General features: G+C 41.0%; 1 protein-coding gene across 1 annotated transcript; it reads left to right on the top strand.

The window, feature by feature from the left end:
- The first annotated feature begins 11,621 nt into the window (after nucleotides 1-11,621).
- LOC118403471 (deleted in malignant brain tumors 1 protein-like) lies at nucleotides 11,622-18,100 on the top strand. The gene is given in 6 exon segments (XM_035802194.1): nucleotides 11,622-11,752; nucleotides 14,282-14,415; nucleotides 14,418-14,514; nucleotides 16,161-16,395; nucleotides 16,726-16,850; nucleotides 17,883-18,100. Coding segments are annotated over 6 exon segments (900 nt in total). The 5' UTR covers nucleotides 11,622-11,661.
- Nucleotides 18,101-18,998: the final 898 nt, after the last annotated feature.

The following is an 18,998-nucleotide window of genomic DNA, read 5'->3' as shown; positions in this document are numbered from 1 at the left end:
GTAATGCCTCAGAGGGTGACCTAACAAATGCATGCTTATTCAGTCTCATATCCTCACTTTCATGCCTCTCTACAATATACTCATTACCATACATGCATATCATTCGGTATATATCTGCGTAAGCTAGCTGTATGCCTTAGATTTTGCCAATCTATCGTTCCTTTCCTCTCACATTCTCATTGGAATGTATTGACAAAAATGCTCCTGCAGCTCCAACATTAAATGTTTGGGGGCTCAACCTTGTCACACGTTGTCCTGATGTTAAAGGCTAACATCATATCAGAGACAAGAAATACATTACAACAACTACCATGATAAAATATGCTCAATAATAAATCGCATCTCCTCCTACTTTGCATAATTTATATTTAAGTGAGTGAGTGTGCGTACTTCTTCAGCTTAGCTACTGACATGCCAAATATCAGGACAATGCATGTTTTCCTTTCTTGAGTTATTCTCCTCGCAACATTTCATCAACAATGCCCCTGCAATTCCAATACTAGCCACTAAGTGGCGCAAACTAAAAGTAACTAATAGCATAAGAACTGTCTAGCACAACAAAAAAGATAGCAATCCATCCTAAGCTACTTCACACAACTTTACATACAACATAAAAATAAAACACAATCAATCATAAAACACAATCGCCATCCACCAAGGAGGCCAAAAGTGCATAAAGCCCTTCACGCTCATAACACCTAATCACGTTACAAATCTCATCGCAACACATCCTAAAACATCGGAACACACTTCCTAAAACATTTGCCGAACACACGAACACCCACAAAACAAACACTCCTGCTGATCCACAGCAAACAGCTACAAGGCTGAAATTCACACAGAAAATCAAAATACGCCATACACATACCTACCAAATAAAAATTAACACTACAGCAAGTCCAGGTGCAAAAATATGACTGTCTGACATTTTATGTATCTCTTTTTCTCCAATTTCTCCTATTTATTCAGCTACCTGAGGGGCCTGGGAATAATAAAAGATAATACATCCATACAGACGTCATACGCATTTGAATTTTTTTTTTTAATATGGACAAGTGTGAACGCGCATTTTAATGTGTGTTTTAAAACTTCGTTAAGTCTTGACTTTACGAAATTATATTCGTAAAGTCTTGACTTTACGAATATAATTCTGCACAAAAACGCCATACACCTACCTACCAAATATTGGATGTGTGTGTGTGAGAGAGAGAGCGTGTGTGAGTGTGCGTGTCAGTGTGTGTGTGTGCATGGGTGAGTGTGTTTTGCGATATTTATAAGGTTTACAAAACTGTCTTGTTGATATTACTTATATGTAAATAGATTTAACTGACATTAGGCAAACATCCCTTCACCGGTGACTTAACTTTTGTGTCTGTTGATAGTTTACAACACGAGAAAGTTACAGAAAGCAGCACTGAGCATATATATATCGACGCCGGAGAGACGGCCAACCGGACATATTTGTTGTATTCCAAAATGTTTTGCATCAGGTTGTTATTCCTTTCTGTCCAGCGGAGCCACTAATGTAAGCTGCATCACTTTCACAAAAGAATAACTCTCATAATGTTATTTACATTTTCTATAAAAAGGTATCCAAACAAGTCACCTACTACCGTGCAGGCGGCATCGTGGCCTTGAAAGGGGGCCCATGCTACTGAGACGACCAGTCGGACCTGTTAGTTGCATTCCGAGTTTTATTTCGCCATGTTGTCATGTGTTTCTGTCCAGCGACGCAGCGAACATCGCTTTGAGTAAGGTATAACTATGTGTATTTTTTTTTTCAGAATAAACAAACCACAAGCTATAATGCAGACTATATCACGGACTGGGGGAGGGGGTCTGGTGGTGGGTTGTTATCAGAACCGAATGGTTTGATCAGGATGACACCTCCGTGTACATGAGTCATTCCAACGATAGCGGAACCGTCATAAAATGTTTCCCTTCAGCTAATTATATCCCCTGCTCATTTAAAGGGACCCGTCATTCCAATAAAGAAATACCAACATTCTGTAAACTAAGACTTATACCGTTATCGGCAGGTGTAGAGTCAAGCCTTGAATATTTCATGAATTATCTTGCGTGTATATCGTTGTAGCGTTACCATAGAGGTGACTGTAACAAACGTTACCATTGTTCAATGTTTTTTTAGCTTTCTATCTGACCTGTTTTAAAAATGCTGCCCAAGTTTTAAATGTTTGTCTAGGGACGTCAGAAAAACAGAAAATCATGGAGTGGGGGTGGTTAGGGGAGGTGGGTGCTGGAGGGGTTGATGGATAGCAGAGTTGTGTTCATAAGACTATTGCTTTTCTGGTCTCTCTGGCTGAATAACGGGTCCATTAAATAAAGTTATCTCTAAGATGGCCACACCCAAATGGGTCATAAACATGAACCAAACTCCTCATTGGAGAATCTCCAAACAGATATTTGGGGGATATGCATTAGGCTTTAACGAGAGTGATGATAGTAGACGCCTCTTCCGATCAAACCTGTAATGATTACACACATTTAGATACACAGATATGCGTATTTACAGACACACAAAAATTAGTAAAAAAGAACATGGATAAAGCAAAAAACGGACCGCCGTGACACTGTAGACCCATCTGTACCGGGATAAATTCTCGCCCCGTGACGTATGTCTATGTGCGCATGGCGTACTGTATGTGTGTGTGTAAGTGTGTGTGTGTGTGTGTGTGTGTGTGTTTGAGTGTGTTTTGCGATATGTTTAAGATTTACAAAACTGTCTTGGTCATCTTACTTAAGTAGGGTTAACTGACATTAGGCAGCCATCCCTTCACCGGTGACTTAAATGTTGTGTCTGTTGATAGTTTACAACACGAGAAAGTTACAGAAAGCAGCACTGAGCATATATATATCGACGCTAGAGAGACGGCCAACCGGACATATTTGTTGTATTCCAAAATGTTTTGCATCATGTTGTTATTACTTTTTATCCAGCGGCGCCACTAGTGTAAGCCGCATCACTTTTACAAAATGAAAAGAATAACTATCATGATGTATTTTACATTTTCTAAAGAAGGTATTCAAACAAGTCACCTACTATGGTGCAGGCGGCATCGTGGCCTTGAAAGGGGGCCCCATGCTACTGAGACGACCAGTCGGACCTGTTAGTTGCATTCCGAGTTTTATTTCGCCATGTTGACATGTTTTCTGTCCAGCGAAGCAGCTAACCAAAGCAACATCGTTTTGAGTAAGGTATAACTATGTGTATTTTTTTTTTAGAATAAACAAACCACAAGCTATAATGCAGACGATATCACGGCCTGGGGGGGGGGGGGTATCAGAACCGGATGGTTTGATCAGGATGACACCTCCGTGTGCAGGAGTTCTTCCAACGATGGCGGAACCGTCATAAAATGTTTCCCTTCAGCTAATTATATCCCCTGCCCATTTAGAGGGACCCGTCATTCCAATAAAGAAATACCAACATTCTGAAAATTAAGACTTATATAGTTAACGGCAGGTGTGGAGTCAAGCTTTGAATATTTCATGAATTATCTAGCGTGTACATCACTGTAGCGTTACCATATAGCAACACGATACTCTCAGCCAGACTCCTCAATCGGTTCTTGAAAAGTAGTGAAAGTCGTGAAAAAATGGCGACTCACCGACCACATGAGTTATCCATGTTTGGCTGTTTCTCTTTACAGTAGACTACGCTTGATTGCACAGTAAAATATTATATATTTCAAAATTTATCCGTCTTGTGCAATAATGCTATAATAAAGTTATCTAGCTGGACGTCACCGGTTTTGGATTTTGGGATTCCGTGCAGTTAACAGAAGTGTGTTTGAATCCGTTGTGCAATTAACTGGCTTCTACTGTACTACCATGGCTAACTTCTCCGGTGAATTCTTTGCACCATTAGGGTTTTTTTTCTGAGCATAGTTTTAAAGCTTCCCATAAAATCTACCAAAAAATCGTTTTCAGACCTTGATGACTGGAACGAGCATCAAATACTACCGGTTGATAATTAATTACATTAATATTTAAATTTTCATTTCCCCATCATTGGGTTATAATTATAGCAGCAAAAAGCGGTGTCCTTGGAGTGCGCTATTTCTCTTTAGGGGTGTTAAAGACAATTGACTTTATAGTATTTGAATCAAGATTATTAGTTACATTTCTGCTGCTTTAGTTAGAATGGACGAACAGGACATGTGTCTCAAGGAAACCTTGAAAATGAAGTTTTCTCAGTCTGTTTCAGCTTGCCTACTTTAGACTTGTTCACCACCCGTCGTTGCAATGGTTTCGCCCTCTCTTTTCTAATCAGACGATACTTTTATCTCCGTGCCTTCGCCCTTACAACTGACGCAGTCCGAATTGTGGACAGTCTTAATTTCTTTAGCTCTGGCACAGTGAACAAGTCAGCTTTGCATAGATTGTCAGACCCTCAAATTGGACAGAGACTGTTTTTAGTCTTTAGATACTTTTTGTCGACGCTTCTGAAAATACAGACAGCTAAATCTATAAGTGGTACTACCAATAACTAGAGTACCGTCCAAAAATTCCCGTGGGAGGTTGGCACGGGAAGAGCACAGCTTTGCAGCATTTCTGCACCGGTGTTACTTTGTTGGAAAACAGGCTTGAAGAACATGGCTGTTTTACGACTGGTCCTTTTCCTTGTGGTGGTCTTCGCCAGTTTGACCGGTGCCGAGCAAGGTAAGCACACGTGATAGTTAAATTTTTTCTAGTTTCAAACGCACATCGTCTTTTAGCTCCTAAGGTCGCATTGCTGAGGTTTTTTTTTATATTTCAGCCATACATAGTATGGTGAAATATATTGTATTCGTAATGTTTCTTTCTTTCTTTCTTTCTTCTTTCTCCTGTCAAATCTTCAAAGTGATTCATCTCCGCCGTTCCTGGACCGAATGACCTGAAATTTGGCACAGGGGTAGAATGGGCCAATACCTTGATGCTTTTTTCTCAGTTTTTTCATATCTGCCTCTAAAATGATTTTATTGAGATTTTTTGGTCAATTTTAGACCAAACCTGTATATTTTGGCCCCTGTACCCTGGTATTACAACCAAATGAGCTGAAATTTGACAGAGATGTGCCTTGCTAATGCCCCCTTATAAATTCGATAACACTTTTGGTGTACAGTACAACAAAATGCTTATTTTTGCGATTTTTTTACCAATTTTTGACCAAAAAAGGACACTTTTGGCTCCTGTACCTTGGTATTGCAACCGAATGAGCTGAAATTTGACACAGATGTGCCTTCATAATCCCTTCATATAAATTCAATAACACTTTTGGTGTACAGTGCAACAAAATGCTTATTTTTGCGATTTTTGGCCAATTTTTGACCAAAAAATGACACTTTTGGCTCCTGTACCCTGGTATTACAATTAAATGACCTGAAATTTGGTATAGATATGCATTAGATACTTGGTAACAAGATTCAAGTAAAATTTTGACATAAAAACTTTAAAATGATTAATTTTGGCCCTTTTCTGAGGGGAAATCTGTTTTCTTTTGGCCTCCTGACGTGACCTTCCGTGACCCCGCACAGAGCCACACCTGTGCGCGTCAGCCGGAGAGTTAATTGAATCAAAGACCTAGCCAATCAGCGAAGAGGAGGCCAAAGGCTAATTAATATTCATAAGTGGGGCCTCATGATCCCGTATATAGCAGTGTTCCCGCCAGGGGGAGCGAAGCCCGCCTAAGGCTCTCGCATTTTAGACTATTCAGAAGGCTTTATATTGTATCAGTTCTTAGGGGCATATCTATGATCGCAGCAGTCACTTAACTTCTCTTCAGAAGTTTAGCGTAACACTATTTCAGGTCAATCCGTCAAAGGCAACTAAAAACAAACTTTAACGTTACTGAGTTCAACAGTACTTATAACTTGTTATCCGAAGTTGAAACGCTAGCGATGGTATTTTCGCTGCGCTGTTAGCTCCGTGCGACTGTTGTTGACGGTCTTATTACGGTATATTTTGCACCCCTGTACCCTGGTATGAGTAACATTTGGTATAGATAGGCATAAGATAGTTGGTAAAATGATCCAAGTAAAATTTTTGGCATAAAGTACTGTAAAAGGCTTAATTACAGCACTTTTTTTAGGGGAAATTGGTTTTCTTTCGTTCTCCATGCCATGACCTTTCGGACGTTCACCCCACAGAGCCGACATCTGCACCTGCGTCTAGCCGGCAGGAAGAGTTAATCCAATTAATGGTTCAGCCAATCAGCGAAGAGGAAAGCGAAGGCTAATTAATATTCATAAGCGGGACCACACAATACGTTAACTTGAAGACTCAGGCCGTACAGACTTCTCTCCAGGATTTTTTCAAAGCGTCGGACGGGTCCGGGGGCCGCCGAATGTCCCTGGCGGGGTCCAGGGGCAGGGCCACTGTGGGGGGGACCCAGGTGGGCGAAGCCCCCCGGAAGCTCTTGCATTTTAGACTATTGAGAAGGCTTCTTTTATCAGTTTTTTTAGGGCCATATCTACGATAATCGTAGCAGTCACTTACTTCTCTTCAGCAGTTTGACTTTAAAATATTTCGGGTCAAAGCTTCAAAGACAACTAAAACCTCATAAACAACAAACTTTACTTAGCTCAACAGTATACAAAAATATTGTACGGGTTGCCATCCTTAGTTGAAGCGCTTATTTATAGCGCTAGTATCTTCGCTGCGCCGTTAGCCGCCGTGCGACTTTTGTTGACGGTCTGATATCCCTACGTCGCCGCCTCGCTGATATTCCCACGGACATGTTTCAAGAAAAATACCCAGCAAAAAACGCTGTTCTGCGTCAAATTCTATTCTATAAAACATGTGGGACTCAGTGTTACAGTCTAAATATTTTGTAGAAGCACCGCTGTAGGAAAGAAGGTCCAAGCAATGTAAAACAAGAGTTCGTAGACCTCAGGCCTGCATGAAATGTATTGGGTTTCTGTAGACCTATTGGGTATTTTTGCCTTTTTGTCTGTGGTACGTGGTTGGAAAAATGAGCTTTTTACCGTGTTGGTTGTGCACCATGCAAAAGTCTGACTCTGAAATTCCATTTTCTGAATTTGTAAGTTTGGACATGGATGAACATTACTTATTTTGGATTTCTTAAGTATGTAACCAACCACAGTACTTTGAAGTTGTTGAGACGCTACCTTTTTTTTGTCTCAGATGGCCCATGCACATGTAGTTACTCTGTCACATGATATACTAATATCTTCCTATTTCAATGTACTGACCTAATGCAGCTGCTAAGTCTCCTTGGTTTGTGTTCTTCCAATGATATTCATTAAAGATTTATTTCTGGGGTGTTATTCACTTGACATCGGAATGTTACTTACATAATTTGACCAATGATACTTTTATCTGTAGTTCCATAGACATTAGACAATATGAATAGTGGTAGCCCCCATGCAGCAGCAACAGTTAGTCCCCAGGGTGGTATGATATTTTCATTCAATCCATCCAACCCAAACCTAAATCTCCTGTAGTATCTAAGCCAAATTTAACAGCATAATTTACTATGAAAAATGTCCTTGTCAATCCCATTTATAGATGGCAAGCTGCTGGCAATGTAGCCTGATTAAATCTCGCTTATAGCAGCCCGCCAAACATCCGCCGGCCCGCGGGGAGGGGCCAGTTACAGCCCTGGACAGCGGAGTTTGTGTTACACAGACTACTGGCAATGGAAGCTTTGAAAAGTTCAGAAGCTGTTGTAGTCAGAGCAAACACCCAGCAAACATCCCCGCAAACCAATGAGCAGTTGCTTAGAAGGGGAATTTCATCATATATTTGCCGCGACAAAATGCAACCAACGATACTGAATTTAAAACAGAACAAAGCTAAGCCTCCACCACTTAACCCTGCCTGTACCATAGATTAAGCAGGCCCAAAAACCAAGCGAATATGACTAGCCCAAAACAACAAATTACCTGTATACAGTATGGAAATGGCATTACCAAAGAAACAAAAAGAAACACAGGACAAATCATACACATACCTTTCTCTTATGCCCACACTCTATACAGTTCTCCTCCACATTAGAAAATTGCATCTTCTTCTGTTTAAGTTCAAGTTCAACCATGATTGCCAACAGGGTAAAGGAACTTGTACCGAAACTTAAAACTCAGTACTATACAGCTCTAGAAACACCACAAAGAGTAATAAGCAAACTCCAATTATACCTGACCAACAGATATATAATCTGGCACACTCCCGTCATCTGGCAAACTGTCAGTGCCACTAAGTAACCTGATACATTGAAGGTGGCCCAGGCCAGATGATGGTTCTGCACCCAACCATAATCTGTTTTTAAAACCAAGCAGATATTGGGAGGATGCCCCAACCACACAAAAACAGGATCAACCTATACAGTATCAAGTTCAAGCACTAGGAGGCCCAAAATCAAACCTGACCACCAGGACACCACAAACAACTCACGTACCAAATAGCAACACAATGGTACCTTGCGTTCCGGAGATACAGCGCACGCCCCGTGCCCGCACAAAAGGTAACCTAAAATGTCAAGTTCAAGCACCAAGGGCGCCAAAATCAAAATTGAGCATTATTCAGCCACCGCCGACACATGTGCCAAATATCATCGCGCCAGCACCAGCCGTTCAGAAGATATAACTCCGGAAACACCCCTCTCGGACACAAAATTCGACCTGCCGGGTCAAGTTCAAACGCGACAAGGCCCAAAGTCAATCCTAGGCAACAGGTAACAACCCCCCACCCATGCACCAAAAATCGTCGCAATCGCGCGTATCGTTCGGGACACACAGCGCCAAAAGTGCCCCCAAAACACCAAAAATGCCACCTGCAATGTCAAGTTCAAACGCCAGGAGGCCCAAAATCAAACCTGAGTGTTAGGCTACCACCCCCAACCCACGTACCAAAAATCGTCGTGCTCGCACCATCTGTTCACGAGATACAACGCCCTACATCCCCGGCTACCGAAAAGTTCCCACCAGCATCAAAACCATACCTGCATACATGCAGGTAACAACACGTAGCATGAAGTTCGCTGTCAACTGGCACACAGCACATGACTGTTTGAAACTCTAAGTCTAATCAACAGCCGTGTTTGATTGATAGCCAGCGGTCCTTTGATGAAGTCGGCGAAAGGTGCGTTAGTTAGAAAATCTGCGTTTAGTTTTGATACGTAATTATAAGTTAGACAGTGGCGAGTATGATTATTTTCTCATCAATATTTCTCTTCAGAATTATTTGAACTTAATTGTACATCTAAACAATTGGCTTACCTGTGCAATGTTTATATGATTAATGATCAGTGTACTGAAATCATGTGTAACGTATGGCTCCTAGTCAATAGATCAGCATTTTCTCTATAGTGACCACCTGTCTATAGTGGCCACATTTCCTAGTGCTGTTGTTGTTTGACATAAACTTTGAACATTGAAATTGTAAGTAACTTTAAACTGCCAGAGTTTCAGCCCAATAAAACACTCTCAGCGCCAGGGTATGAACAGACTGACCAGACAGACGAAAATAAATCCTCGAACAAGGTTCAATCGTATCTTCCGGGTCTGGCAGGAAGTTGTTAAACTAAAATAAGAATAGGCTCGATGGCTGATTGCATACAAAGTAAAACAGTTTAACAGTTTTACAGCTTGAAGAAAACAAACGCTCCTACAGTACCTGCACCTGCTTGATAATTATTAAATCGTATGCCCTACTTGAATAAAAAAAGTTCACTGCAATAATAAATGTACCCACATCACAAGGAGCTTATACTTTTTTAAACTTACACCTAGTTATCGTACTGAAAATTGTTTATGACATTACATGAAGTCATTCAACAATTTTCAGTCATGATGAAAATTTTCTGAATGAAAGGTGTGATTATTGTCATTTTCTGAAAAATAGAAGCAAGCTCTGTTTTTACCTGGAATCAATTCACAATACCAGTCCACTTTGGGGGATAATGTACTGTTAAGAGGATGTTCCATTTTTGCGCAGGGGTGATTTGGAACAGTCCAATGTTGCGTGGGAAGGGGTATGGCTGAAATATGCTGTATTTGCTCTTAAGCAAATGTCGGCCTTTCTAGTCTTCCCATTGACTTCTTTTGGCCCAATTGTCTTAAATGTAATGTCAAAATAAATCTACTATAAACCAGCATACTATTTCATTAAACAGAAAATCCATACAAAGTATCCGATACCTATGTCACAATCAAATTATTGATTACTACAGCCAAATATTTCATATTCAAAAACTGGTGCAGAAACCAATGTAAGGGAAAACAGACAAGTGACATCTGCAGATCTTTTAAAGATGACTGTTTTCTATACTTAGTGATGTTAAGAATCACCACAGAAATGTTCTGTCACACGTATAAGTAACGTTATATTGCACTGTTGTTTTGATTTGTAATGTACCATAATTTTGCATTTCTTAAATAAAGCCTGTAAAAAACTCATGAGATGTGCTTCGCTGGCTAAAAGGGAATTTCTTACCGCTAAAAACACGCGCCCGTGCAGCCGTTTATTATTTTTTTTGGCTCGGATCTCTTTTAGGGTGCCCACTAGGAGTAATGCATCAAAAAGACCTTAAGCTTTCTTTGTAGTGCTTAAATACGCATAGTGCAGGCTAAATTGATCCCAGGTAAACGTTACACTAAAATATTGTTTGAAAAAGTTTTTGGTCAATAAAGTAATTTGACAATTTCAATTTAAACAGGGTTTTCTTGGTAAACTACACCTGTTTTCTGACAACAATTAAATTCTAGGAAATTCAATGTAATTTTTATGACTTAAAATTTATAATTTATGCTAATTTCATGACGTCATTGGTCAAAATCCAAGATGGCCGCCCTGATTAGGCAAATGACGTCATAATGTCGTCACATTACATGTTGATGACACAGAAATTTTTGTGATGATTAAGGATTAAGGTTAACATTCTTTTTTTGTCTGAAAGTTTGGAAGTCATACGGTAAGTGGTTAAGGAGTTAGCCTCCAAAGTTTGTTTTAAAAACTGCACATTTTTGCTGGGGTCCGTTTGGACCCCAGAGGGACTGAACACAAACTTTCTTTATATTTTCCACATTATTGTACCAATCTTTGCGAAAACTTAGGAGAAGGTATAAGACATATTGACTGACAAAGTCACGGAAGGATTTTATCTTCAGATCAAAAATGTTCAAATGGCACTTCAAAATGTACGCCTCTGGTCCAAATGGACCCCACTCGGGTGTTTGAGGGTTTTAAGTTGCACTTTACAATACATTTTTTACCATGAAATTGCAGGATGTGGAGGTATCCTGACGGTCCCCCCTGGAGGTACTGTGACATCACCGAACTACCCCGATGACTACGACAACGATGTGACTTGTGAGTGGACGATCGCCGTGGCAGAAGGAAGCATGGTTCTTCTAAGTGTTGAAAACTTTCACCTCGAGGACACTTTCGACTTTTTGACAATCTACGACAGAGGCATTGATACTATCACAGAATTACGCAGGTAATTTCCTGAATGACCAATCAGTTTTCTTCCAGAGCAGAAAAATATAAATAATGCAGAGAGTGAGAGTAGCTTAAGAATCAATAATCAAGAGCTTCTATATTTGAGGGCAACACAAATAGAGACAATAATGCTTTATTTCAATTTCCAGCCTCACAGGACAAGTGCCACCAACTCAGATCACCAGTGCATCTACCCAGATGTTCGTGAGGTTTACCTCAGACCACAGTGTCACGGCTCGGGGGTTCCGGTTTTCCTGCACAGCCACAGACATAGCCATAGCTGACACAGGTGAGGTGCCTGTTTCTTGTGTTCATCTTTCTGTTGATGTTTTTTTGGTGGTGAACAGCCAGCTACGGGCACTTGTTCTTAGTTGTAACGAAGAAAGTCATCAGTGGCGTCGCGTGTGGCGTAACTGGTAGAGAGTTCGACTCGAAATCTAAAGGTACCGAGTTCGATACCCGACGTGCCCCCGACGTTGTGTCCTGGGAAAAGGCACTTAACACGATCTCCCTCACTTCACCACGGTGTAAAAAAATTCATGGGTACCTGACGTCGGTCGGGGAGGCAAAAGAAAAACTCCATCGTTACCTTCAGTATGTATAAGTACTCTGTATTTGGTACTGCTTGGTTAATATATAACAACCAGAGTTCCACGAAAGTTTGAAAGTTCTATCATGGAATGCAGTGGATTTTTAAACTTTACTTGTTTATTTTGCAAATTTGCTAATTTGCATCATAAGTATCCCACTATGTAAGTCTTCACATAGGCCTACTCCAGAAACTAAGCTGTTATGACTTAAGTGAATCTACAACTACATGGATGGCAAGCTATCTGACAGACAGGGAGCAATGTGTCCATATTAACGGTACAAACTCTTCTTTCATGGAATTATCTTGCAATTTTCCCCAGGGGAGCCGTTAACGGCCCCTCCTATTTACGATATACACGAATGATTTGCCACTTGCTATAATTTAGTCCCGTGGGACCGCGTGGTAGTATGTTCGGATCTGCACCGAGAGGTGTGCGTTCGAATCCGGCTGTCGTGCCACCGATCTTGTGCCCTTTGGAAAGGCACTTTACTCGGCTTTCCACGCCCCGGAGAGGAGATGCCGCCAGGGGATTAAAATGCCTATTGATACACCATAACATGTTGTGATGGCCCTACGGCTGATTAAAAGGCTATGGAACGAATGAATGGATGAATGAATGGATGAATGAAATAATTTAGGCCACAGCAGACATGTATTCCGATGGCACCTCAGCCCACAATTGAGACAATCTCTCCATGGGACTGTAGGTTTTGAGCTACTCACACCGGGAAAGACCCCTAATCTTTTTGATAAGTGTGATGGGATCTTTAACGTGCGAGGTGTGCTCTCCTGAAACACGGGGGATGTTAAAAAAGGGAATTATGATTGACATTTTAAAAAAGGAATTATGATTCTTTTACACATGTTTATTGTTGGTCTCCAATGCCATTGTGTACATTACTAAATCATTCTGCATATCTAAAATGTCGTACACAATTAAAAGGCTTTGCATGGTATTTATTTGGACACCACAAATGTTGTCATTTGATACATGGGGCACATGGATGCAGAATTACTTTATACATATATTGAAACCTATCTAGAATTCCCTAACAAAAGTTACGAACAAGGGTATGTGTGGATGATGACATGTGCATTATACTTTTTTTTAAAATCAATAGCCGTATACTGAACAGGTACGATGTATACTGCCATGTACAAACTGCAGTACAGCAATGGTGTGTTAGTGTGCATGAACATTGATACCATAAGAACCACTATACGAAAACTCAAATTTCCGGAAATGTCTGAAACCTGGCGCACTTGTGAGATTTGACATTGTAACATAAAGATTATTCCCATGAAAACATACCAAATCCATGACGCGATACGTTTGCCTGCCGACCAGAACCCCCATAGACGTGGGGCTTCCGAGAAATACTGCCTTGTGCCCTCTTGAGACCGTCGGCAGGGGCAGCTATGTTTAGAACCTGACTTGATCGATGAGCATATGTTTCCAATAGCCTGTCCTGGCCGGTTAGCTAAAGAGAAGATATGTTAAGCGGGGTCAGAGCAGATTGACCAGAGAAGAGAGAGGTGTGCGAGATTATACTGCGAATAAAGATCAATTCCAGTCACGACAACATTGTGTCTGTTCTCACTCCTTTGCTGTGGACTATCTTCTCATTCTCTACAATATGTCCGGGCTATGTCTGGGAATATACGGGAATATCTAGGTTCGGACCCATAAAACGGTGAAAACGGCCTGGACACGGTTTCAAGTGTCAAGGTTGTTTCAGGGCCAAGAAATTATCGGAAAGTTAAGTTTATGCACAATGGAAAAATAAAGTCTGTGCCAAAACCTTTACAAATAGTACCTTAGCCCTGTTATAATCGAACAGTCCACCACACGATATTCAAAGATCTGCAAAATGTACCAACACATAACAAATTAGCTAAAACTTTTCAAATACATATTCTCCAAAAGGACATCAGGTTATGTTTTCTTGGACAGGTGATACAATTCCACCAATACCTTGTTTTTTTTTTTCTCCAAAAAGGTCATATGAACATTTATGTCCATTTTGTGATATGTCCCCTAAAATGTATTCTAGAAAATATAAGAGTGCCGATCAAAAATGGCGGTTTCCAAATTACATGTGACGCAAATTTGACGTCAACGAAGTTGCCATTGACAACTGACATATTGGAAGAGTTTAATATAAATAAGAAACCTTTTTACATGCCTTTTTGTTGAACGTCAATTCTTTTAAATTCCCAAACCAGAGGATTGCCAGGTGGGAGATGGTTCAACCTACATAGGAACAGTCTCTGTGACCAGAACAGGCAAGACGTGTCAGCGCTGGGGCAGTCAGACACCCCATAGTCACCAATACACACATCTCTGGCATCCGGATTGGAGGAGAACTACTGCCGGAATCCGGACGGCTCATCCGGAGTGTGGTGCTACACCATGGATCCCAGCACTAGATTGGAGCTGTGTGACGTACCGATCTGTGGTAAGGACTCTTTGGTAGCGTGCAACTGGAAGCTGTGAGTTCGAGTCCGGCTGTGTCGCTCCACCGGACATGCACGCTACCAAAAGGGTTGCGTCTGTCCTCTCTGGCCCGACTAGTAAAACACTAGCTCTTCAATGAGCTTAACCCTCAAACACCCGAGTGGGGTCCATTTGGACCCCAGGCGTACATTTTGAAGTGCGATTTGAACATTTTTTATATGAAAAAAGAATCCTTCTGTGACTACGCCAGTCAATATGTCTTATAACTCCTCCTACGTTTTCGCTAAGATTGGTACAATAATTATAAAGAAAGTTTGTATTCAGTCCTTCTGGGGTCCAAACGGACCCCAGCAAAAATGTTCAGTTTTTAAAACAAACTTTGGGGGCGATCTCCTTAACCACTTACAGTATGACTACCAAACTTTCAGACAATAATAAGAATGTAAACTTAAATCCTCACAAAAATTTCTGTGTCATCAACATGTAATGTGACGACATTATGACGGCATTTGCCTAATCAGGGCGGCCATCTTGGATTTTCATAAATGACGTCATGAAATTAGCATAAATCTTAAGTCATGAAAATTACATTGAATTTCATAGAATTTAATTGTTGTCAGAAAACAGGTGTAGTTATAAAACCTTGTTTGAATTGAAATTGTAAAATTTTGGCAAAATATGCCTGTTAGAATATGGTTGCCATGGCAACCGCCAAAATGATAAGCTTACTTTATTGACTAAAAACTTTTGCAAACAATATTTTGTGATAAATTACCAAGTTTCGTAGCTTTAGCTCTAGCTGTTCATGAGTTATGAGACATAAATGTTGCTGAGGGCCTCAAAATTCCCCTATCAGGTCGGAATAGGTTTAGTGCAAAACGTGGTCCTTCTGAACTTTTCCATAAATTATGATAATGAGTTGGAATTAGCAACACCTTAACATCTCAAAATCTTCCTCTTACATTGACGAAGCAATGTATATACAATGATCGCCGATAAGAAATGGTACTGAGATTTTATGAACAAAACATTTGGGGGTCCGTTTGGACCCCACTCGGTCATTTTAGTCACAAAAAAAGGTCGGGTGTCTGAGGGTTAAACTGGATCGAGATCACTGTTCCTTTTGTATTATGTAACATTAGTTCTGGCTTTCATCCGTATCAAGTCCTGCATAGGCTCTTCAATATTGCAATACTTTGATACAGATCACTAGCACTTTGATGACTAGTAAACGATATATGAGTATGGTGGAGAATAACCATATTGCGATGTGAGGTAGGCTACACAACACAATTCAGCTTGCCATAGGGATAGGGGGGACAGGCTGTGGTTTACAACTGTTTGGTTAATTAACGTTTTTTAGTACTTACATGTATAAAGGATTGTTACATGAACGTTACGTTGTTTCGCATGTTTCGTTATAAAGTGACTGCAATATGCGAGTTTAGTTCATTGATGCTATGATATACAATGGCGTAGGAACCCGCAGCACACTGCATGTAACAAACGTCCCTATCGCTACATTGTCCTCGCTTGTTTAACAACATCTTGCACGTATTTACGCTTGTTTTAGGCACACGTTTTAATATACGTTTTTTGTGTGTCTTGCTGTTGACCTTTGGTGCTCTATATCCCCCCCTGACACAGCACAGAACAGTGGCCTTGGGTGTAGAAGTACCCTGACGGCTCCGCCCGGAGGTACTGTGACGTCACCTAACTACCCCAATGACTACGACAACGATGTGACATGTGTGTGGAAGATCATCGTGGCAGAAGGAATGATGGTTCGTCTCACCTTCGACAGCTTCCACCTTGATGACGATGGTGACTACGTGGAAATCTACGATGGAAGCAGTGATAGTGCTTCAGAGTTGTTGATAAGGTAATGTCCTTCACGGCTTATAAGTTTTCTTCCAGAGTGTTTATTTAATTATTTCTTGTTTGGCTGTCCCGAACACACAGCCAGGGCTGCCCAACTAGTGTATGGCTATTACAAATGGCTAGCCCTGCTGACAAACACATAAGACAATACAGAAAAAGAACATTTATATATACATGGTGTAGGGTAACATACATATCATCTCAAATGGAGTGTATAACAACATGAGTAGAGAAGTTTGGATGATCGAAAGAGTGAGAGTTAAGAGTGAGAGTAGCTTCAAATAAAAAAAATTAAAAATAGGAGACAATAATGCTTTATGTCTATTTCCAGCTTAAAAGGGCAAATGTCAGTCAATGACATCACCAGCACGTCTAACATGATGTTCGTGAGGTTTACATCTGACGAGGCAGTCACGGCTCCGGGGTTCCAGTTTTCCTACATAGACACAGCCTTTGGTAAGATAATAGATTAGAGCAAGCACATGGACACATCATGGACATCCCTGTATGTGTGTCACAAATGTAGAGTAAACACTTCGCATGATAAGGGTACTCATAAGGGGACTTACTGTAAATCTGTTATCACATCACTGCGTACAGTTTTTGGAATTCCTGAAAAACGGACGCACACTATACTGTTAGGCAAGCGTCTATAAAGTATTTCACGACAACCACACACGTAAGTCTGCACCGAATAAAATATTGAACATCGAATATTGAACGTGTTGTATAGAAATGCATGTTTAAACAAAATCTACTCATCGACGCATCTTGAGTCTGGAATTATAGCCAGTATAAAAATTCTGCTGTGCATTAACTTAAAAAAAAAATAGCAAGTGTCAAGAGCATTAGGGTCTGCGTCACACATCCTACCCGGGCGCCGCACGGGCTGTTTGCGGATACGAAAAGTAAAGTTAATACCAATGAGTATGAACAAGGGCAAGGCATGCTGTTGAAATGTTTTTCTTCCTTTTTTTATTTTGTTTTTCTTATCTTTCATATCACACTTTTCATTTCCCAAAACTACCCGTCTGAGCCCCATTGAGGAAATTTAACAGAAGCCTAATACACCACGTTCGACTCGGCCAAAAGGTATTTTATACCAAGAAGGGTAAGGCTCAGGTCCATATCTCGTACCCCGGTGCCCGGCTGGGACGTAGCCCCGGCCGGTCTCTGAAGTCGGGGGACACCTACTGTTTACCGGCTGTCGTGGTCACAATTAACCGTTGCCCGGCAGCCACAAGGTGCTCCACGGAGCCAAGTAGGGGTAACGCCCGAAATTGCCAGGCCGTGAACTTCCCAGCAGGCGCCCTTTTTTTCAATTGAGGCCTAAGCCTAAACCAATTACCAATTAAGTGTGATGAAAGATGAAGGGATTCGTAACGCGCTATCCTCGCGATATTGTGAACGTCCACATCGCAACATCGCGCAGGTATATGTGATCGTCTAAGGTACACTTTACAATACATTTTTACCATGATATTGCAGAATGGGGAGGTACCCTGACGGCTCCCCCTGGAGGTACTGTGACATCACCGAACTACCCCAATGACTACGGCAACGATGTGACTTATGAGTGGACGATCACTGTGACAGAAGAAAGCATGGTTCTTCTTACTATTGAAAGCTTCCACCTTGAGGACGGTTTCGACTTTTTGACAATCTACGACAAAGACGGTGATAGGATTACACCATTCAAGAGGTAACGTCCTAAAGGACCAATCAGTTTTCTTCCAGAGTAGAGCAGTATGGATAATGCAGAGAGTGAGAGTTGAGAGTGAGAGTAGCTTAAGAATCAAGAGAATGAGTCTTGCTTCAGAATCAATAATCAAAAGCTTCTATATTTTAGGGCAACACAAATAGAGACAATAATGCTTTATTTCGATTTCCAGGTTAACAGGACAAGTGCCGCTAAGTAACTTTACCAGTTTACTTAACCAGATGCTCGTGAGGTTTACCTCAGACCACAGTATTACGGCTAGGGGGTTCCAGTTTTCCTACACAGCCACAGACATAGCCATAGGTGACACAGGTGAGATGTTTGTCTCTTGTGTTCATCTTCCTTTTGATGTTTCTGTGGTGGTGAGCAGCCAGCTACGGTTACTGGTTCTTAGTCGTAGCGAAGGAAGTCAACAGTGGCGTCGCGTGTGGAGTAACTAGTAGAGAGTTCGATTTGGAATCTATAGGTCCCGAGAGCGATACGCGACATGCCCCCCGACGTTGTGCCATTGGGAAAGGTGCTTTACACGACCTTCCTCACTTCACCCAGATGTAAAAATTGGTACCTGACTTCGGTCGGGGAGGTAAAAAAAACTCCATCTTAACCTTCTTTCTGTATATACGTACTGTGTATGTGGCACTGTTAATATAAGTTCTAAAACTTGAGTGCAATGTAACATTGTCCTCAAAAACAAATAGAAAAAAAGGAAGTTAAAACTGTTTTTTATCGGTGTAATGGTTTGAATTGAGACGTACGCCACAAAAACCATAAACTCTGTTTTACTTGGCGACTACAATAAACCTAAAGAGGTGCAAAGTACTTCGTGTTGTTTTCTCTAGATTCTCTCCCCCTCCGGAACCATCAATGGACAAGCCCTGGAATTG

The sequence above is a fragment of the Branchiostoma floridae genome, chromosome 16 (assembly GCF_000003815.2).
Source record: "Branchiostoma floridae strain S238N-H82 chromosome 16, Bfl_VNyyK, whole genome shotgun sequence".
Classification (NCBI taxonomy): Eukaryota; Metazoa; Chordata; class Leptocardii; order Amphioxiformes; family Branchiostomatidae; genus Branchiostoma; species Branchiostoma floridae.
This window is presented reverse-complemented; position numbering and strand designations above follow the sequence as displayed.